Source organism: Carcharhinus amblyrhynchos, chromosome X (assembly GCF_965287045.1).
Source record: "Carcharhinus amblyrhynchos chromosome X, sCarAmb.v2.hapA, whole genome shotgun sequence".
In the NCBI taxonomy this organism is placed as follows: domain Eukaryota; kingdom Metazoa; phylum Chordata; class Chondrichthyes; order Carcharhiniformes; family Carcharhinidae; genus Carcharhinus; species Carcharhinus amblyrhynchos.
Genome location: NC_137359.1, coordinates 17,229,166 through 17,251,631, shown reverse-complemented (window position 1 = coordinate 17,251,631; position 22,466 = coordinate 17,229,166). Strand labels below are relative to the sequence as shown.

The window sequence follows — 22,466 nt, the reverse complement described above, 5'->3', positions numbered from 1 at the left end:
GCAGACTGTGCTGCAAAATTAATTGTGGTCAATGGTGTGAATCCGTATGCTTGGTCTTTTCTCTGAGCTAGATCAGTAACTACTGATGTGGAACAGTAACGGGGAATTGGGTAAATTGCAGGAATGTTAACTATGGACTATTCCACGCTCCATACTGCATTGCTAAAAGTGACTTCTTTCAAATGAGGTGTGAAGCTGAAACCTGGTCTCATTTGGGCACAGGGCATTTTGCAGATTCCAGGTCCAAACACTTTCACTGTATTTTCATTTGTTTTCTGGGTGTGGGTGAGACTCACCAAGCTGTAGACATTGTATGTCACATTTTGCATGGATTGTTTGTACAGCTGAGTGGCTTGCTAAGCCTCCTCCGGCATTCAGAATCCTTATTGTGAGGTTGGAGTCAATGTATGCACCAGGCCAGATATGGGTGAAAGACTCTTTAACTCCCACAGGATATAAGAACATAAGAAATAGGAGCAGGAGTAGGCCATCTAGCCCTTCGAGCCTGCCCCGCCATTCAATAAGATCATGGCTGATCTGTCGTGGCTCAGTTCCACGTTCCTGCCCTCTCCCCATAACCCTTAATCCCCTCGCTTATCAAAAACCCATCAACCTGCGTCTTAAAAATATTTAGCGAGGCAGCCTCCACCACCTCAATGGGCAGAGAATTCCAGAGATTCACCACCCTTTGAGTGAAGAAGTTCCTCCTCAACTCCGTTCTAAACTGTGCCCCCTAGTCCTACTGTCCTTTCTGAGCGGGAAGAGTCTCTCCACCTCTATCCTATCCGTCCCATTCATCATCTTATACATCTCAATGAGATCTCCCCTCATTCTTCTAAACTCTAACGAGTACAAGCCTAGTTTATTCAGCCTCTCCTCATAGCTCAAATCTATGCCTCAGAAAAAAATTGTGAGCTGATATCTGATGTTGGCACCTACCTGCCGGTGGTGCAGAGGGCATCCACCTCTTGTGGCAAGTCTAAACAATTCCACCCTCCCATGCTCTTCCACAAACTACAGCTTACCCACATCGCTACTGCCCATATTTGTACCTATTCACCTTGCACCCTGTGCTTACTGATCTGTATTAGCTCTGGTCCTACAGCAGCATCATTGATCCAAGTGTGCTTTCATGTTACTCCCTACACTGGTTTCTTTGCAAACCTATGATCTGACCCGTAAGGCAATGGTCAAAGTGCAGTGAACCTCAGTGATTGGAAGGAGCTGATTGGTTTTAAAGGAATGAATACGAGGAGGTCTAATGGCGCAATGGCTAATGTCCCTGCCTCTGAGCTAGAAGTTCTCAGTTCCAGTTCCCACTTGAGGACATGATGACAAAAGGCACCCACCTGCAAATCCTGTCAACACGTGTCAGTGCCAGGGCTCCCTCGTCCTACCTGTGGTGGAGGTCACAGCAATGTGGGTATGACTTGCCTTCAGGCAGAAAGCTGAAGATGAGAAGTGAATGCATATTTCTTGCACCTAGTGAGTTCCTCCAGTTTAGCTGGTGACTGGAGTCCTCCAATCCAAATCAAAACTAATGATTTAGTCGCTGTCATTCTTGCTCCTTTTTTACCCAAGCTCTTCCCCTGTTTCTGTCGCCTTGTCTATCTTCAGAAGCCAATTGATTACTTGTGGGAGTATGTCTCCAAGGAAGATGACACTTTTTTTTTGCATCTCCCTTGGTAACCTTGCTTTAAAAATGTGAACTGTGACAAGGCCTTGGATTAGAAGAGATGTCATAGTGAGCTTAATCCCATTTTCACCCAAAGTTAGATGTTTTTACAGTGAAGTTGGCTCAGAAAAGCTATTATCACTTAAAATTAATCAATTCTTGTGTGTTGCTGACAAAGCCAATATTTGTTGCTGATTTCCAAACACCCCACATGAAAGTAATGATGAGCTGCAGCCTTGAATCACTGCAGTCTGCGGTGTGGGGACATCCACAGTGCCGTGTTCCAGGAGAGTGCCCAGGATTTTAAACCAGTGACCACAAAGGAACAGAGAGAGATATTTTTTCCAGGTCTGGATGGTGTGTGGCTTGGAGGAGAACTTGTGGGTCCCATGTGTCCGTTACCTGTGTCCTTCTAGTTTGCGGGTTTGGAAGGTGCTGTTAAAGGGTATAAATGTGCTAGTTTTGGTTGAGGTAATTTATTAAACCCTGTGAAGCAACAAGATTCTTGCTGGCAGTATTTACTTTCACACCACACTTTAGGAAGGGCATGAAGACCTTTGAGAAGATGCATATGCGATTTATCAGAATAATTCCTGGGATGAGGGCCATGGTTAGATTGGAGACATTGGGATTATTCTCCTTGGAGCAAAGAAAGTTGAGGGGAGACCCAATAAAGGTGTACACAATTATGACAAGCTTTGATAAGGGACTCGGAAATAAACGTGCAAGGCTCTGGGGATAGGACTGACTGGCTTGATCTACAGAAAACCAGTGTGGGTGTGATGGGCAGAATGGCCTCCTGTGCTGTAATGACTTTTGGCAAGGAGGTAAACTTCTATGTGCTGTGAGGCAAATATGTTACTTTTTTAACAATTGAAGTTGGGTGACTTGTTCACACCGTTGCGTCCCCCCCCCACTTCTGAAAAAAGAAAAGGAGCTGTAGAAATGCAAAAGCTAGTGACTCTGGAGCTGTAGAATTTGTTTGTGCTGAGTGTGGTCTGGCATGAAGTGTTAATGTTTTTCTAATAGGATTTCCAAGTACAGCTGAAGAGGAGGTGACGCACGGTCACTTTTTTTGTCACAGTTTGCCTTTTATAACTGGAGGGGAGGTAATGGTATTAAATTTCCTCTGCAGTTGTTGCTCGTCTGTTTTAGTGAAGCTTTTAATTGGGGAAGCGAGGCTTAGAGCAGCAGAGCTGGGAAAATGTTTACTTGTCCAAATTCATCTCCACATGTTGGCTGGCTTCCAGCTCAGGACATCTGATGCTATTAAAATAATAGATGTGCACTGTTGTGCCGTCTGCTGCTGTGCTACATTAAAGCTGCGTTCTGTGACCATTATCCTCAATCCTCTGCTGTTTGACGGGGAAGATTAGCATTGACGTGGAGTTTGTACACAACTGCAAGTTTCAGTGTCGAAAAAAGCCTTGTATTTGAACACGCGTTGTTTCCAAAAAGAGTTTACTGAAATGGTAAGAAATTTCTGATGCGGTTTAAATATATTCCAGAAAGTATTGGGAACAGTGGGCTTCTAGGGTGAGGGTGCTGAAGAAAAATCAAAAGACAAGGTGGGGATGGAGAGGAGAAACGTAGAATGAGTAAAATGATGTGTTTGGAATTGTTGTGGAAGGCTGCAATGTGGCAGATGTGCTTGAATCCCGTTCAAATCATTCATTCTCTTAGGTTTGTTTTGAAGCTATTTCAGACTGTCCAAGGGGGAAACAAACACTAACTGTAAAATTGTGATGTGCGTAAGTGAGGCTTCCGCATTTAGTGAATTTAAGGATTTGTACCTCGCAATGGAGTTTATTACAAACTAATGCAACGCTTCTTTTACCAGAAAGTCCTAAGCCTGTTGCAGTATGAGCCATGGGGTACGACGTCAATCGGTTTCAGGGCGAGGTGGATGAAGATTTGATTTGTCCAATTTGTAGTTGGGTTTTGGAAGAACCTGTACAAGTGAGTAAACTATTTGGGATGGATTTGATTTGATTTATTATTGTTACATGTATTAACGTACAATGTAAAGTATTGTTTCCTGCACACTAAACAGACAAAAGTTGGGGTGGGACTGATTGTGTAGTGGGATCCCAAATGACTGGTACCCAAAGCTCCCAAAATCTCTTAATCTGCAAACTATTCAACTGTGGAGGGCATCACAACTGTGCCTGATCACGCAAGTGTCTTCATTTTAATGGGAGAAAATAATGAGAGGGTCGCAGAGGAGCTGTGATTGAAGCTCTGATCACAATGGCTCACCTTATCTGAATGGTCCTTGTATTTCTAATTTTAATGTTGGATTCAGGGTATTAATGAGAGTTTGGGCTGTAAATGGGGACATGCTGTCCATCAAATCTCCTTGGGTGAGTGTGATGTGTTGATGCAGAGTTGGAATGACTGCAGCTGTGCTGCGTCAGAAATCTGCACGGTCAGGAGATTAATGGAATGCTTCCTACGTTGCAGAGCCATATAAAATCTCTCTGAAGTTTTAAATAGAAATCGTGGCTTTGTGAATCAAGTGGGTCTCGGGTTCCAAAGTCCTGTGTAGTACTTGGACATGTAATAAAACCTTTGGGGGGGGTGGGAAGGAGATGATAGAAGAACTGCCAATGCCCAAAATGCACAATAGATTAGTCAACATCTGAGGAGAGAAAAGTGAGTTAACTTTCTAAGCACAGAACTGGACTCTTCTGGATAGTGCAGCTTCTCCACGGCAACCATAACCAGTTGTGGGTGGTTCGTCTAATGTATATACTGGCGTTTACTGAATATAGTGACAGTCGTGATTCTGCATAGGAGAATTAGGGCTCCTTAGGTGAGTTATTCAGTGGGTGAATGTGCCATGCAGAGAGCAATCTCTGGTTTGATCCTGATCTTGGTGTCTTTATCCCTTTACCTCTGGTAGCAGTGCATATTTGTTATATGAGACCAGGGCTGGGACCAGCTGAACTGCTGCTCTCCTTGTTGTCATATGGCCAACTGATACTCCCTTGTGAGCCTGGCCTACTCCTCCTATTTCTTGTTAAGGACTGTATGATTTCAATCCCAGTCTACAGTATGGTTGCAGGAAGGCACTCTCTGATCTGCTAATTTTCTGCTGTCCTTTCCATTGCCTCAATGGAGTGTGGTAAGTGTGCACCGCCTGTTGGAGTGCAGAGGCCTGATCTTGTGTGGCTTTTGGAGGCAGTTAGAGGAATTTTGTATCCTTTAATTGGGATGGGGGGATGGGGGGGGTGGAGGAAAGAGAGAGAGCTGGCATCAAAATGAGCATCAGCAGCATTTCCGAATAAACCCCCTCTATCTTCTGCCTTATGAATTGGCACTGCAGTGCTGAGGATTGTACTGGTCCTGCTAATGACTGCGTGCAACAAGCTTTCTAGTTATGGAATTGTGGTGATTTGTAATTGGCACGGTGATATGTGGCCACTCAGTGAATGGCATGCACTGACCTGAGAGGAGAAAGAGAAGAGTTAGCAGCAGGAATTTATGGTATAAATTAGTAACCGCATTGTTTAAATCCCAAGAATTGCAGCCAGATAGAAATAAAGGACATGACCTTGAGTGACGAGTACTGCTTTGAGAGCACAATATCAAAAAGATATTAAAATTTTATTTATTAGTGTCACAAGTAAGGCTTGTATTAACACTGCAATGAAGTTACTGTGAAATTCCTCTGGTCACCACACTCCTGTTCAGGCACACTGAGGGAGAATTTAGCATGGCCAATGCACCCTAACCAGCACATCTCCCAGACTGGGAGGAAACTAGAGCACCCGGAGGAAACCCACGCAGATATAGAGAGAACGTGCAGACTCCGCACAGACAGTGACCCAAGCCGGGAATCGAACCTGGGTCCCTGGCGCTGTGAGGCAGCAATGCTAACCACTGTGCTGCCCTCTTATAAACTTATTGGAGCTGAGTGTGAGACAGAGGAAGGAGAAATGTGGAAAACCAGCCTTTTTTTCAGTGAAGAAGCCTTGTAATGTTCCCAGGCGAGAACCTTGCTAATTTTGTGGTTTGTGTGTCTCAGTTCCAGGATACAGGTATGATGGGGAAGGCAAAGTGTTAATGTGTTACAAGAGGAAATGGGATTTTTAATTCATCTCATTAAGTTTGATATTTGTCCTAGTTTGTTAACTACTGCTGTAAGTTTTTAAACTGATTAAGGGAGAGTTAATCCTATCATTTGAATTGTATAAATGCTGCTCTGAAAACAACTTTGTGAAGAGGAAATTGGGCCTGTTGGAGTCGGCTGTTGTTTCCCACTATATAGTCCTGTAAATTTTCAAATTGGTGCAGATTCACGGGCTTCATTTAATCTCGGTGACAGGATGTGTGATAGATTTGATGGGGCACCTTTTAAGAAGATTACGGGAGCAACTGACGAGCTCAAAATGGTACTTTGATACTGTGACTGCATCATAAAATTGGCTCCTTGACAATGCCGCAGACGTTTTTTTTAACCTTGAATTTGATTAAAGGAACTTCACCTCTGGCCAATGTTCATCTGCATATTTACTGAGGAAGATTGTGTGGGTGGCAACATATTGAGTTTCTTTGTGCATTCTGATCTTGGCAATCTATACATTTCTTGATCGCATCATCTGGATTTATAGCCACGTGTGCTTATGGAAGCAGATCTGCTTTCATTGAATACAGCCTGAGTGCACTTAAATTGGGTCACCACAAATTGGATTTCCAGATGACTTGTGCTGTTTTGTTTATTTGTTCTCTCTCTTTCTCGTCGGTTCATACGCTGTCTCCTCTGCTTTCCCCTAGGCACCACACTGTGAGCATGCGTTTTGCAATGCCTGCATCACCCAGTGGTTCTCCCAGCAGCAGACCTGCCCGGTGGATCGCAGCGTGGTTACCCTAGCCCACCTTCGACCTGTCCCCCGAATCATGCGGAACATGTTGTCCAAACTGCAGATAACCTGCGACAACGCCAGCTACGGCTGCACGGCTGTGGTGCGGCTCGACCAGTTGACCTCTCACCTTAACGATTGCGAGCACAATCCGAAGCGACCTGTGACATGTGAGCAGGGATGTGGGTGAGTTTCTCAAACTGTGCAGCACAGTCAAAACTTCAGAACATTGTTTTGAGATTTTCCTTTTGGGTGAAGGAACCTAGTGTTGCTACTGAGCCACATGCCTCAGGAAGGGTGCCAGTTCTGATCGCTGGCTTGTGCTGAGTTTGTCCATCTTGGTCACTGCAGTGGTGAGGTGCTACCAGTCACCATTGCAGGCCTTTGGACAAAGGGCTGGCAAAGGGGAGGAGTTAGAGACTGAGATATGCTGGCTCATGCAGGAAAAATGATCACTTGGATGTAAGATCCCAACCTTGAGGGAATTGGGAAGAAAAACTGACCTCTTTGTAATTGCCTTGTCATTTAACTTGTCTTTTCCCTTCCTTCTGGCTGCTAGCAGTCCTTTTTGATAGTCATCCTAAATGGTCATTCTTTATCATAGCCATGTCTTGTTCTAAGCCTGCACATGCTTAATCTTTCCTCCAAGGATTATCTCATTGTAATTGGGAGCAGGAATATTCTCCTCCCCTTCAGAATCCACCCAGTCAACCGGGGGCCAATTTTACCACCCTTGTTCCATCTACTTGGTTTCATAGAATCCCTACAGTGCAGAAGGAAGCCATTTGGCCCACCAAGCCTGCACTGACAACAATCCCACCCAGGCCCTATACAGGTTTATCCTGCTAATCCCCCTGACACTAAGGGACAATTTTTAGCATGGCCAATCTGCCTAACCTACACATATTTGGAATGTGGGAGGAAACCGGAGTACCTGGAGGAAACCCATGCAACGTGGGGAGAACGCGCAAACTTCACACTCTTGTGCCAGGCACAAGAAGAAAATAAAACTGTCAGGTTACGTTGATTTCTAGATGTTAACTTAACACACTACACCATTGTCATGGAAAATGTACCCTTTTTGTTTTCTTAACCCTTCTCCACAACACTGAGTGAAGTTCTGATCTTAGCTGTTCTGATTCATGAAAGTGTACATGAACAATGAGCTGACCGTTTGGGGGGGGGGGGGGGGGGGGGGGAGATGAGAATTAGTGTGATGAGTGAATCTGTGCTGTTCTCATGCACCTGTCGCTCAGTAGCCGGATTGCCATCTTGACTTCTCGACGGGTGAAACGTGGTTGTTTGTAGAGTGAGGGCAACTTTGAAATGGAAAAGGAGATGGGGATAAAATCCTCAGGAAAGCCTTCAGAATATTGGTTGGACCCGTTGTGGCCGTCGTGAGACATTTCAGCTGCCACGGTTATTTCCTTAGCTGATTTTAAAATTATGAAGATTTTTTTCCTCAGAAACTAGGATGCAAATAAATATTTTTAAAAATGTTTTGCCTCGGAATTCACTAGAATGAATGTAACTCGTTTGATCAGTTTGGCCTCGTTAGTGAGTCCAGGACTTGATTGTTTTAAATAACTACATAATGATGTTTGCTCCTGGTGACACTGCAGTCTAACTCTTGCACGAGAATAATCTGGCTACAGTGATTTAACCGAGAATGAGCAATACAATGGATGCTGAAACAAAAACGATGTTGGAAAATCTCAGCAGGTCTGGCAACATCTGTAGGGAGAGAAAACAGTTAATGTTTCAAGTCCATTGACCGTTCATCAGGAATAAAGAGAGGGAAAATAGTGGGATATGAAACTGTAGCTGGGAAAGGATGTAGCAACCTTAAGAGCAAGAGACAGATGGCCTGGTCTGCGATTTTCTGCATTGAGACAATATGTGAGATTGCCCTCAATTTTGGTCTCTTATTTTAATTGTTCCCAATGTGGTCTCCTGTACATTGGGGAAACTAAACACAGACTGGGTGACCACTTTGCAAAACACCTTCATTCAGCCCGCAAGCATGACCCCAATGTTCCTGTTGCATGCCATTTCAACTCAGGCACCTTGCTCTCATGCCCACGTGTCTGTCCTTGGCCTGCTACAATGCTCCAGTGAACCCCAACCTAAACTAAGGATCAGCAGCTCATCTTCCAGTTAGGCATGTCACAGCCCTCGAGACTCAACACCTTTAGGCCTGGGTGGCACTGCTGCCTCACAGCACCCGAGACCCCGGTTCAATTCCCAGCTTGGGTCACTGTCTGTGCAGAGTCTGCATGTTCTCCCTGTGTCTGTGTGGGTTTCTTGAGTGCTCCAGTTTCTTCTCGCGCTCCAGTTTCTTCTCGCGCTCCAAAAGATGTGCTGGTTAGGTGCATTAGCTGTGCTAAATGTGCCTGAACAGGCGCCGGAGTGTGGCCACTCGGGGATTTTAACACTGCAATGAAGTCACTGTGAATGTAAGCCTACTTGTGACACAAATACAGCTATTTTCTCAATGCAGGAATCCCTCCCCCTCCCTGCCACACACATGGGAGGCATCTGCCTCTGGTTCTTAAGTTTGCTACATCTTGTTGCAACCTCGCTCAACTGCAGTGATTTCACCTAACTTGATATTAAATCCACCTTGAAGATTTAGTTTACAGGGAGAATATTCAGCTACTGAGTTGAAGACAGGTCAGCAGAAATGATTTACACTGCAAATAGTCTGTTTAAACAGAGTCTTCACACATTAAATACAACTTCTCAAAACTATTGATTTTGTTTTAAAGAGCAGGATAATTTCTTCAAAATGAGTTGAAGTTAGTAACAATATACAAAACGTACAAGTTTCACAGAAAGGGAAAGACTGGCAGGGTCCATCAATCCTGCCATATACCACAATAGCTGAATCATCATAGCTAAAGCCACCTTTCCTCACTGTAGTCTTGTAATCTCCCAGCGAAAGGCTAAAAACAGAGAAAATCCATAATCAATAGGGAAGGAAAACATTCCAAATTCCTCTCCCAGCTTCCACAGGCAATCGAGAATGAAGAGCTTATGTGAAGGGTACATGTTTTGTTCAGTGCTATTTGCTGGTGTGTTTTGAGTTTTGCTCAGTAAGCCTATCTCCAGGACCTTGGCATGTATTTTAGGATGTACTGAGGGAATGCTGCATGGCGAGGTGCTGCCTACCTGTTCAGACATATAAAAACTTCACCGCACTCTGAAGAGCAGGAGAGTTTTTGTTTTCCTGGACAAATGTCACCTCTCATCAATAACTGGTCATTCATCTCACCATGTAAATGGCTTAAATCTGATGCTTATGGGAGTCTTGAGGATGTGACACATGCTATATAGATGCATGTTAATTTAAAATGATATCCATTGGAAAACGTAACTTTCCAGTTTTGCTTGGTGCCGGGGGGGGGGGAGATTTTACTGTTTTTTGTTAATTTACCTTTATCATCCTTCCTTTCAGATTAGAAATGCCCAAAGATGAACTACCAAACCACAACTGTACCAAGCACCTTCGCACTGTGGTACTTCAACAACAGGGGAAAATTGCAGAGCTGGAGAAGGCTTCAGCAGAGCATAAACATCAGCTGGCAGAGCAGGTGGGTGCTTGCTGGCAGGTAGCCCAGAGGCGCTAACAAAACAGTAAAGATGTGGTTTTTCCATGTTGGTTACCCACTTTGTTACCTGTTAACCACTTAATGGTGTAAATGCCTTCCTACTTACCTTCCCTCTCCCACCCCAACACCCTTCCATTTGTTCCCCTCCTGGAAAAGCAGTAATCCTTGTATCGACCTCAAGGTCCACCTTTTAAAAACAAACATTGATTAAGTGCTGATAGGTAAATGGTTACCGTATATTTCAGTGTTGGTAGTGAGAAGATGTTAAATGCTCAAATAATTTCTGGTGGCAAGAGCTGTGCTTACTCTCGTGATATTGTATGAATGAAGTTCACACGGTTTAAAAAATTTGTGTATTTTTGTTAAATGTAATCATTCCAAAATGTGGTGCTGTTGAGGTGTTTGGTGAAGGACTTGCATTTGGGTATGTCCAAGATTAAAGCATGAAGTGCTGACCTCTGACTCTGTGGGGCTCAGAATTGCCACCTGCACTAACTGTGCGGAGATGAATTCTGGTTTGAGCAGAGTCCAGTTTAGGTTTGCATTTACACTGCACCTCTGGCATTTGTGTGAGGCCATCAAGCTTCTCACTGACAAGAGTTGTAAAGTAAAACCATCAGGACACAATCTGACACTAGAGAAAATCTGAGCAAGTTTCCCCTTGGGCGAAGGGAATCATTGGGAATTCGATAAGAAACTTATTCAAATGTGTTAATAGCCAGTTTTTTTTAAATGGGATTGTGGTTGGTGCAGACTCAATGGGTTGAATGACCTCCTGCACTGTAGAGATTCTGTGATATGGTTTCTCTCTGACTGAGGGAGTTATAAAGTATGCAGAGTGGGTCATTAAAAGCAAATGTGTGCTTTGCCCTAAATGGCATGCTCCTATGTGAGTCTCTTGTAGCATCTTAATTGAGGGAACTATTAATCATGTGCATAAGCAATCTCCTTATTACAAGTCACATTCTAATATTTCTTTCCTAACTGAAAAGAATCTTAATCTGTTTTAATTTATCCACTTTTCTTGTACACTTGTTTTTCACGCTCTAATAAATAATTTTTTCATTGAATCCAATGTTCTTATAGTGCTACCTTGTTATACTGGCCATCTCATTTCCACAAATGCACCCATTGTAATCAGTGGGCACCATATATAGTAAGCTGTCTGATTTCTTGAACAATTAGGGGTAGGTCCTTTTGTTTAACCACGTGAGTTGACTGATAGGCAGATTGTGAGCTATGATGGGAAGAACTGCATTGCCTGATGTAGTATTGACTGTATACAGAGTTGGCAGGTCCCCAGATTCTAACTCCAATCTGACAGGCACTATGGTTTTTAGAATTTTCCTGAACTATTGCAGGGTGCCAGCTCCTGATTGTTAGCACAGACCGCAGCTTTACAAAACCAGTGCATAGACATTGACTAGAGGGCAGTTGCATTGCTTGCTACTTGGGACAAAATGTTGGAGGTCTACTATTGTCTGTGTAAACGATGAAAGAAAGGAATAGAGGAGGAAGCTGATTTTGGGGGGCAGCAGGAGTCGTTACATGAAGGGAGGTGGCTTGTGTGAAGCTTTGACACAAGTATAGGCCATCTGGGCCAAATGGCCCTTTTTTTGTGTACTTCTAACAATCCTAAAGAAAATTAAAAGCTGACAATACCCAGGAGGTCTGTCAGCATCTGAGCGAAAACAGATTATTGACGATCATTGATGAACTGTGTATGTGTGTGTTTTCCTTGCTTTGCAGAAACGGGACATTCAACTTTTGAAAGCGTATATGAGGGCTATCCGCAGTGCAAACCCAAACCTACAGAACCTGGAGGAAACCATTGAGTACAATGAAATCCTAGAGTATGTTTCCATTCCATTTATTGTCCTTTTTTCCTTGTGCGTTGATATAAGTGGGGAGAAAGTCAAAGTGTGACGTTGTTAATGGTCTGCCATTGTGTAAATATGGTCACGTATAAAGCATTCACTAAATGTCCTGATAACACCTTGAGGTGTTGGCTGTGGATCAGGAGCTAGTGAGGAAACAAAGATTTCCAGTGCAATGCTGACACCCATCTGCCCTCCTAGGTGTACACGAGATCCCATTGTACTATGTTACAGAAGAACAGGGGAGTTGTCCTTTTCTCACCACATACTTATCCCACAATCAGCATCACTGAAAGGGATTATCTAATCATTATCGCATTTCTGTTTGTGCGCAAATTGGCGGCTGCATTTCCCACGCTACAACAGTAATTACGCTTCAAAAATACTTCATTTTAGCTGTTGGGACACCCTGAGGTCATGAAAGGCGCTATATAAATACAGATGTTTCTATTTGCAGTGATTTTGGCTCAAAATCTAGGCCAACACTCCCTGTGCAGCACTGAGGGAGGTGCCATTGTTTGAATGAAATGTTAAATTGAGGCCCCCATATGCCCTTGAGTGGATATAAACAATCGCATTATTTGAAGCAGCAGTGGGGAGTTCTCCCTCATGTCCTGGCATCAACGTTGATCCCTCAACCAACACCGCTTAAAAACTCATTAACTGCTCACGTTCACGCTGCTGTTTGCAGAAGCTTCTGTGCGCAAATTGGCTGCTGCATTTCCGACATTACAACAGTAAATACACAAGTATTCCATTGGCTGTAAAGTGATTTGGGATGTCTAGAAGTCTTAAAAAGCTGCCAACATATTAATTCGGGAACAGTCTTTATAATGTTGACCAGCTGATCATTTTGGAAAAAGTTTCCAAATCCTTTCGTGATGTCCACAAAGTTAGATCAATAACTGTGTAAATGACTTGGGTGCTTAAAAGCTAAACACTCCATTCAGTCGTCTTGTGGAAAGGATTATTTACTTGCCCGCAGCACTGTAAATATTTAAGGTATTGATGACCATGACTAAAACTGCTGAACATGGCAGCCTGAGTAAAAAGAAATGAAAGGACAATATTAAAATCGGCTAATACATGCTGAGCATTCCAGATGTATCTCGCATCTGAGCGATGTGGATGCTAAAAAGAAATAGGGGATCAGGGGCAGGGCGGCACTTGCGCATTTCTTCGCACAAACTCTAAACAGACTCGCTGCCCTGTAAGCTACAGGCCCCGCACAGTCTGCAAGTGTCAGAGGTGCTGTTTTTCGGATGAGACTTTTGATGGTTAACCAGAGGGCCAGCCTGCCCTTGAGTGGATGGAAACTATTCCACAGGCACAATTTGAAGAGTAGGGAAATTCTCCTGGCCAATATTTATCCCTCAGCCAATCCATTTTTTTGAATAAAAATGAATGGATGTTGGCTCAAGATCACATTGCTGTGCGCAAATGGGCTGCTGCGTTAGCCATGTTACAACAGCGGCTCTGCTTCGAAAAGGTACCTCACTGGTTGTAAAGCACCGTGGGGCATTCTGAAGTGGTGAAAGAGGCAAGGTTTTCTTTTCCTCTTTCATGCTTCCGTCTGTTTGTGTGTGGGGCCTGGGTTTTTAAAATAAAATAAAAGCAGAAAAATTTAAAAATTGTGAAGTCAAGTTCACTGCAAGAAAACCCTGTTTACAGCCTTGGTGATATGGGTAGCAACCTGTTGCACAGCTTCTGAGCTGCAGCAGGATGTGATCTCCATGCAGCCATTCTAGCTGCAGCAGGGTACCTGTCTCACAGCCTCACTCTGCCCCGACTGGGTCAGGATGCCCCATCTGAATCAAGATGTGAGGGTGCAAGGAGCAAAGAAACTTTGTACTCAATCCATCATCTGAATTGCAGGGCTTAGTTGACAGTGGCTTTTTGTTTGTTTTTGTGAAATAAAATGCACTCGTTACCTGAATGGTATCTTCTGTGTTGTAGGTGGGTCAATTCATTGCAGCCTGCTAGAGTAACCCGCTGGGGTGGAATGATCTCCACCCCTGATGCCGTTCTGCAAGCAGTCATTAAACGGTCTCTCATAGACAGCGGGTGCCCAATGTCCATAGTCAATGACCTCATCGAAAACGCACATGAGAGGAACTGGCCTCAGGGGCTGGCCACCTTAGAGACTCGTCAAATGAACCGCAGGTACTACGAGAACTATGTAGCTAAACGAATCCCAGGGAAGCAGGCAGTGGTGGTGATGGCATGTGAGAACCAACACATGGGAGAGGACATGATCATGGAGCCTGGTTTGGTGATGATCTTTGCTCACGGTGTGGAGGAAATCTTTTAAAAAAAAAACAAAACCTATTGTGTTCAGTTTTATCTGAATGAAGTTGATAATGAGAAGAAAGCAAGACACTTACCCTTGTGCTAGCTAGAACACCTTCAGTGAAAACCGACATCCACGCAGACAGTGGCTTCTCATCAAATTGCATTCTGGACTGTTTGACCAATGGCTTTTATGCAGCTCAAGAACTGGCTTAACGAATGAGAGCTTGCAGCTTGCAAAACATTAGTCACAACTCTTTTTTGTATTTATTCCAAGATTAAAAGACTAAAGACAGGAAGTACAATTCTGATGTCCATTCCAGTTCCTGCTGCCACGTGAGAAAGCTTAACGTTGTGGCGCCATTTCACTTTACCAACAATGGTTTGAGTTTACGCTCTGATACCTGATTTTCATGTTTGTTTCGTTATCTTGTTTCAAACAGAAAATGAGTAATGGACAATATTTCTATTGTGGTAGCTGCTGTTACACTGTGGTCGGGTATACAATGCAAAAGTGTTTCTGTGATCATTTTGAGGGGCAAAGTCTTTTTGAGGTTGCTCTTGTCAGAGCAGAGCTCACAGGCAAACATTAAAAACAAATAGATTTTAGTGCTGTATGTACTACGTGGCTTCGTATCCACTAAAGCAACTCTGATTTGTTGCAAAAATTCAATATTCCAGCATGATCAAAAGCTCTTTTTTGCAAAATCTGATTGAGACGTGGAGTGATCTGTGGGATGTGAGTAATCGGCAGCTGTGTGCTTTCTTTAGGTGACCACAGGGGTCGAGATGGTTTGAATTTGCAACCGCTACAGGGCAAGGCAATTGCATTCACTGTTTTTGGTTTTTGTTTTTGTTTCATTTTGAATCTATGCCAACATTTTAATCAGTTTATCCAAAATCCTACTTTTTTTTGTTTTTAGATTTGCCTTGAATTGTTAAACCTGATGTCAGATGACCTCTGAACTGAGTCTTGTGCGAGAATGGCCAAAATTGGAGTGAATTGCATCCAGTGGCAGGGAACAAAAATATCGGGCCTTTTTTTTTGAGGAAAAAATGATCCTGTGACTGATCCTGCTTTTTAAAATCCTGTGATGTAGCCAGGAAGCTATGAGACAATCTACAAACACCTGAGGGACTGAGAGTGACACTTTGTTCGTGTAAACTGCAAGCATAACCCAGCTAGATTCTCATTTGGATAGGTATTGGGTGTATGATTGCAAGCCTCAAAGCTAGAATAAAGGGTAAGGACAGTACAGGATTTCAAAAATACATATGACTGAAAGATATCCTAGAATAATTTTATTCACTTGGTCAATTCTGTAGCTCGTCTACAAGTGACTGAACTGGGTATCAGTACTTTGGTACCTTCTGGAGGACGTTTTTAAACTGATTCCAAATGGGAGTTGCACTCCCCCCTTCTGTTGCAAATTATTCAATTTGACCCAAAGCAGCTAAGATTGGCCAGACCAATGGCAACGGGTTTGGAATATGGTGCTTGAGTCCTGATTTTTGGAGGAAGGGGGGATGTGGGGGAACATGCTGTGAAATTTAGCTAGAATTTGTGTGTGTGTGTGTACATATTATTTTGATTAAAATCTTGCAATTTGGCTGGAGTGTTTTTAATATTGTTTTATCTACCAATTAGTGAATTCTGTCCCTGTTTCCCCAGCATTCAAATGAAAATTTACGTTAACCCGGGGCGAGTGTTGAACACGGTGTAGCCTCTGTTAGGACTCAGTGGGTGATGCTGATTTCACTCCCAAGATTTGCTAGATCTGAACAAAGATTTATCAGAGTCTCTTATGTAGTGTCCCATCCCTTCCAAACTGTAGTGAAATCTAGTCTTCAAGTCTTAAATGTATATCATTTTTTTCAGCACAATATATAGGATATATTGCTTGCTCCAGAAGGGTAAAAGTTAGATTATTTATTTGAGGAGGGTAAAAGAGGGCTTTCGGCATTTGGACAACATGAAGAAAACTCTCTCTTATTCTATTTGGGACTGTATTGAGGAAAATCATAACCTCCATCCAAGGAACTACCACTTTCTCCATTGATCCACTGACACCTGGTGTGACAAAATTCTTGGGCCTACAGAATTCTGTGTATTGAGAATTTTTTCCAGCAAGCTAAAGATTAGTTTTTGCCTTGCTTGTAGTTTTAATCAGTACAAATATTTTACCCTACATTTAAAGATCTGCTTTTGGACGGCTTGTACTGCAAACTTTAAGTGATGTGGGTTCAGGTTGTAACATTCCTTTGGCACATCTCAGGCCTTCATCACATTTTCTTTCTTGACTTCTCTGACTGGTAACTTAAACTGTATACCACATTAAGGACTGACTACTTGTATTCTAAAACTTTAAAATTGTTTTGCAACCTGTCTGGTGTCACAGTCCCTTTTGGATGTTTCAGTCTGGAGCTTTAGGTAGCCTGGCTTGGCTTGTTTCGAGAAATGAAACCTCCCAGCTTGGCTTGGTACTGGCCTGCTGGGCCATGGGCAGAAAGTTTGTAACTTGAAATATTGTCATTGTTTTCATCTTTCTCCTCTACATCCTCCCTGAAATTGAGGCAAAAAAAACTACCTTGGGAGGCCTCAATTAAAATTTGTCCTAATACAGTCAGAAAAGAGAATGTGAATCACCTGATTATGTATAGACAGTAATGTATTCACAAAGAAGCCTGCTTTCATGAGTGCTGAGGGTTCTGTATAATGACAGGTGTAGGGGGGGAATTTTCATTTCCAACCCTGTGTCCCTGATTCTGATTTCTCTCTCTCTCTCTCTCCCCAACTCTGTTTTTTGTAATTGTGGTTTTTTTTTGTGTGTGTCTCCTTTTTCTGTGTCTCTATCTCCATGTGCCCCTTTCCCCTGTACCAAATTGCCCAATTCTACATTTACTGATGGGCTATTTGAGTGAAAGAATTCCAGACAAGCTTGACTGTCTCTGATTTTGATATGCATGTACTTTCCAGTTTGGGAAGGGGTCACTCCTAGAAAAGGCCTGATGTGTTTAACCCCTTCATAGTGTGAGGATGCTGAGGCCAGTTGTACTTCTCCAGTTGCTGCCCAGGCTGAGATTGTCTACCAGGAATTTCTCACTGGGTTGGGGGGGAGGACTGGAATGAGTCACTGGGGGAGAGGAGTGGAATGGGTCACTGGGAGGGGGGAGGAGTGGAATGGGTCACTGGGGTGGGGGGCAGAGGAGTGGAATGGATCACTGGCGGGAGATGGATATCCAGCCTCTTGGAGCTTTAAAGTAACTTTCAGTGTGACAGGTGGAAAAGCAGAATTTGGCCATTGCATTAATCCTGATGGAAGTTTGGTCATGCAGTAACCAATCGGAATAGTTGTCTATTGAGTAATACACACAAAATAAAATAGTATTTTAGAAACTTGCAGCAAAATGAGCAACCTTTGTATGGTGTTTTTTTTATGTTGCTCTGAAAACAGTCCATGCTTTTTTTTTAATTTTATAAAGATGTGTATTGTCTCAGTGTGCGCCTTTTTAAAGTGGAACTTCTGAGTACACAAGTTATTTTGTGATTGGAGAAGTGTTTGCAGTCCAGAATTGTCTCCTGTAGCTGACCTAGTTGTGATGTATTTGAAAAGCTGTGGCACTTGGTATTAATGATGAACGAAACACTTTTCATAAATTATCTGTGAAATAAAACTCATAGTATGTATCTGGTGTCAGTGTGTCTTTTTTTCCCCCAACTTGCATTGTGCGCACGCACACACACACACACACACACACACACACACAAGTATTGCGTTATCCGTGTCTGTCAACCATTACTTTGTGCTAGAAGCCAGGTGATAGGATGGTTTGTCCTATCAATTTTTCCCCACAACCCTTCGCTAGGAAGGTCTGTTCAAACTGACCAGTGCAAATCTCACGAGGCATGTTCCATTCTGTACTGTGCTCTGGTACATCAATTCAAATGCCCATCTCAGTGGCATTGGCTAAGATAAAGGCAAATTACTGCGGATGCTGGAATCTGAAACAAAAACAGAAAATGCTGGAAAATCTCAGGTCTGACAGCATCTGTGGGGAGAGAAAGGAGCCAGCATTTAAACATTGGCTCTATTCTGTCCCCACAGATGCTGTCAGACCTGCTGAGATTTTTCAACATTTTGTACCTGATTGGCTAGCTGGTCTTGTCTGTTTTAGTTTTTTTGTATGCTTACCTGCAAAATGTTAGAGATTTATGCAAGTGGTCAAACGTACAAATGATGCCAAATCAGGATCATTCCATATGCTAAGCAGTGATTCCGGTCTCCAGTGCTTTGTCTGAATGGCTATTCCTGGATTCTGGTAAGCAGTGCCTTCAGAGTCGCTAAAACTCATTGCCACTTCTCAATGTTACGACTGTGTTTGGAGGGCTGATGGTGTAAACGTTTTGCTTTAAACTGTGGTGTGATTTGTAAATCTGGCCTGTCTGCTTGAGTTTTGGAAATTGCACAAAGAAGCCTTGAGAAAATGATTTATGGCTGGAACTCTTAGTGGGATCCTCTGGTCCTTCCAGCAGCATACCTTTGCCTGCAGGTTTCCTGCCAGCATGGAGTGACGAGAATGGGAATTCCCATTGACAGTGGCGGGACCAGAACACCCTGTCGCTAGTAAATAATGCGTCACCTTCTGCCAGCAGGAAACGTGGCTGGGAGGCCAGAGAATCTCGCCCTATGATCTCAGAAATTGAAAATGAATTTTGTGCTCCCTGTGTGAAACTTGCTATCCTCTAAGCTCTGATTAAAATGTCTGTTCCTTTATGGCTCTCTCTAACTGGGGAAACCATATAGAGCTTTCTATCTTTATGTTGAAGAAGTCCATGTCCCCTTGCAGCAAGATATGGAACACATGTGGCAAAGTAATGTACATAACCACACAACTTGCAACAACCATTTCCAAGAGAATCGAACCATCTCCCCATAACATTCCATGACATTACCATTGCTGAAATCCCTCCTGGGGATTATCATTGACCAGAAACTCATTTGGGAGAGTCATACATATACTGTCGCTACATGAGCAGGTTTGGTGTGTAACTCCTGACTCCTCAAAGCCTGTCCACCATCTACAAGTCAGGGTGTGTTGGAATACTTTTACACTCACCAGAATGAGTGCAGCTCCAACAACACACTAAGCTTAACGCCATCCAGGACAAAGCAGCCTGTGTGATTGGCACCCCTTCCACAAACATTCACTCCTCCCACCACTGGTGCTGAGTGGCTGTAGCGTGTACCATTTACAAGATGCATTGCAAGAACTCATTGAGGCTCCTTCAGCATCTTCCAAACCCCAGAACCTCTACCACCAACAAGGACAGGGGAACACCACTGCCTGCAAGTTCCCCTCCGAGCCATTCCCATTCTGACTTGGAACCATATTGCTGTTCCTTCAATCGCTGGGTTAAAATCCTGGAAGTTCCTCCCTAGCAGCACTGTAGGTGCACCACAGACAGCAGTTCAAGAAGGCAGCTCGCTACCACCTTCTCGAGGACCATTAGAGATGGCTAATAAATGCTGGCCTAGCCAGTGACACCCACATCCCATGAGCAAAGAAACTTAATGCAACCTTGGAGGGACTTAATTTCTAATATTCCTGAAAAACCAGCAAATGCTTCCTGTTTTCAAACAACGAAAGCTAACACAAAGTGTCAAAGCATATGAGGCAAAGGTTAATGCCTCCTTTTTAAAATCCACAAAGAATTTCTCATTTAAAATGTTCAGAAATATAAATTGGGCTCTTCTGGCAATACACAATGGGTCTAAAGCTTTGGGAAAGAACAGTCAACATTTTGGACAGGGGCCATTGAGTCTGAAAGGTTAGACTTGAAGCATTCAAGCATCTTTCTCTGGTATATGCTTACTGTATTCCCTGTATCTTGTAGTCATCTAAAATTCTGCTTGTGTCATTTTAAAAAAAAAATCTTTCATAGGGTGTTTGTGGGCATCACTGGCTAGGCCAGCATTAGTTGCTCATTCTTAATTGCATTTGAACTAATTGGTTTGCTAGATCATTTCAGAGGGCAGTTAAGAATCAACCATGTTGCTGTGAATCTGGACTCGCGTGTAGGCCAGATCAGGCAACAATGGCAGATTTCCTTCCCTAAAGGCTGTTGGTGAACCAGATATCTTAACAGTCGATGGCAGTTTTGTAGTCACCACTGAGACTTAGCCCCTGGTTAAGCAACATCTTTTTTGAAATTCTTATCCTTGTTTTCAAATCCATCCATGGCCTGGCTCCCTGTCCGTTTCTGTCAGCTCTCTCTCTCTCTCTCTTTGAAAATGGTGGCAGCGTAGCTCCTCACTAAATACAGAATCAGCCAGTGGAATGTTTGGGATTGGCACAAGGCAAAGGGTGTGTTATGTACAACCAAGATGTCAAAAAGTAGCAAATTGCTGATCTAAAGTCAGGTGGACTAATATTGAACAAATTGGAAGAATGTGTGTTGACATAAGCTGCATGCGGTGGGTTAAATATAGACAGGAGAATGGTGTTGAAAAGCTTATCAGCCATGATTGAGTCTGCTTTGCCATTCAATAGCCTAAATGGCCTAATACTGCTCCTATATCTTGTGCTCAGTTTAGCTCTGTCTGAAGGCCAGGCTGCTGCTACAGACTTTGGAATTACGAATTTTAATGATCCATTGTGGTGTTTGTTTTATGCGATGAAGGACGCTGAATACGGCAGTGGGAATACCATGTCCCAGAAACTCCCTGAAAACTTTGAGAAGCTAGGCAGCTTCGCCTCATTTCCATCAAGATGAAGATTGAGGAAGAACAGGACAGCATTCTAACATCACCAACATGGAGGATCAAGAGAAAATCACTCCTGCCCTCAGCCCTGAGCTAGTGGCAAACGTAGAATTCAAAGGCCTCTCTGATGTAAAGTGCATTGAAACTGTTCATAGTCAGTGATTCATTTGTATATGGATTCATATGCTAATTTGCAGTTTTGCACTTGGGAGTCACATCTGTTACAAGTTTATCAGTGTTAGTGTGATTTTTCTTTTTAATAAATGTATTAATAAAGAGATTTGACTGGTAATGTCTTATACACCACTCTGACTTGTACGGGAATGGAGTTCGGACTTATACACAGGAAAATTTGGTAAATGCAAATTGTTGGGAATCAGAGGCAAATTCTAGGGTGGCACGACTGCAAATGATGGGGCAGTGCGCTTGACCTCATGGTCTATTGCCATTGTGAAATTCAACTTGCCTTTTTAGCGAGAGCAGAGGTTGGGAGCACCGGATCTCAGCGTTTTTAAGTTCTGCGCAGAAAGAGAAAATAGCACAAAAGCCTGGCTCGTTTGACGGAGCGACACACCATTTGAGATAAGTGTCTCAGGCAGGGAGAAGTCCCAAAAGAGGAATCCCAGACAGGGGACAGAGACGGGTACCAGTCAAGTTAAGGGAAAGTGGAGCACGGAAAAGGCTGCAGTTGGCAGACTTGTAAGTGGTGCGGACTCTGGAGAAGCCCAGGCATTCGAAGACGGCTTGACAAGCCCTGAAGATCTAAGGCAGCAGCAGAAGTTTGGTGACTCCACACTACAGAGTGTTGCGGTGGAGGTACCCCTTTGTAGCAATAGTATTCTGCTCGATGTGACCAAGCTGAATTGGTGCTTGAGTGCAAACTTAGGAATCCAGGGGAACACGGTCTCGGGGACAAGATTGAAACCCTGCGAGGTGGGTTGTCGTTGGTAGTCCAAATTGGAGCAACTTTTGGAGAAAATTCCAAACTGAAATCTTTGAAGGTGAAGACTGGAATCCCTTGAGAGAGACAAGAGTTTCGACAAGATTTATTGTTTACTGACGTCTAGGCGGGTTGCTAAGAAACCCATGGAATCTGTCTTGATGGCATCTGCCATTGTGCAATGTGGAGTGTTTGACCACAGTTTGCTTGTTAATTCACATGCCCCATGAATGGCACAAAATGGCACCCTGAATGTTAAAAGATAGATGTGGTAAATTGTTGTATCTCTCTGACTTTGTATCATAAAGTTTATTTTTGTTTGTTCAAAACCTGTGGAATCTTGTGTCTTTATTCGTTGAGCAAGTGTCTTGAATCTCAAAGTTTCCCCACTTCAAACAAAATGTTATTGGTCCCTAACTGGATCTTACTACAACATGGGAGCCCT

At 43.3% G+C, this 22,466-nt stretch overlaps 1 protein-coding gene across 7 annotated transcripts in view; it reads left to right on the top strand.

Annotated features, from left to right (window-relative positions):
* The window catches only part of LOC145361838 (E3 ubiquitin-protein ligase NRDP1), a 97,073-nt gene that overhangs the window by 20,122 nt on the left and 54,485 nt on the right, over positions 1 to 22,466 (top strand). For 5 of the 7 annotated variants that reach the window (XM_080217796.1, XM_080217792.1, XM_080217793.1 and 2 more), the window contains 5 exons: positions 3,516 to 3,634; positions 6,455 to 6,726; positions 9,998 to 10,133; positions 11,901 to 12,004; positions 13,985 to 17,467. In XM_080217796.1, coding sequence (XP_080073922.1) covers positions 3,545 to 3,634; positions 6,455 to 6,726; positions 9,998 to 10,133; positions 11,901 to 12,004; positions 13,985 to 14,339 — 957 coding nt within the window. In that variant the 5' untranslated portion in view covers positions 3,516 to 3,544 and the 3' untranslated portion in view covers positions 14,340 to 17,467. Of the gene's footprint in view, positions 1 to 2,835; positions 3,148 to 3,515; positions 3,635 to 6,454; positions 6,727 to 9,997; positions 10,134 to 11,900; positions 12,005 to 13,984; positions 17,468 to 22,466 lie in introns of those variants that run through there. The other 2 variants (XM_080217794.1, XM_080217788.1) reach the window with 2 other exon arrangements.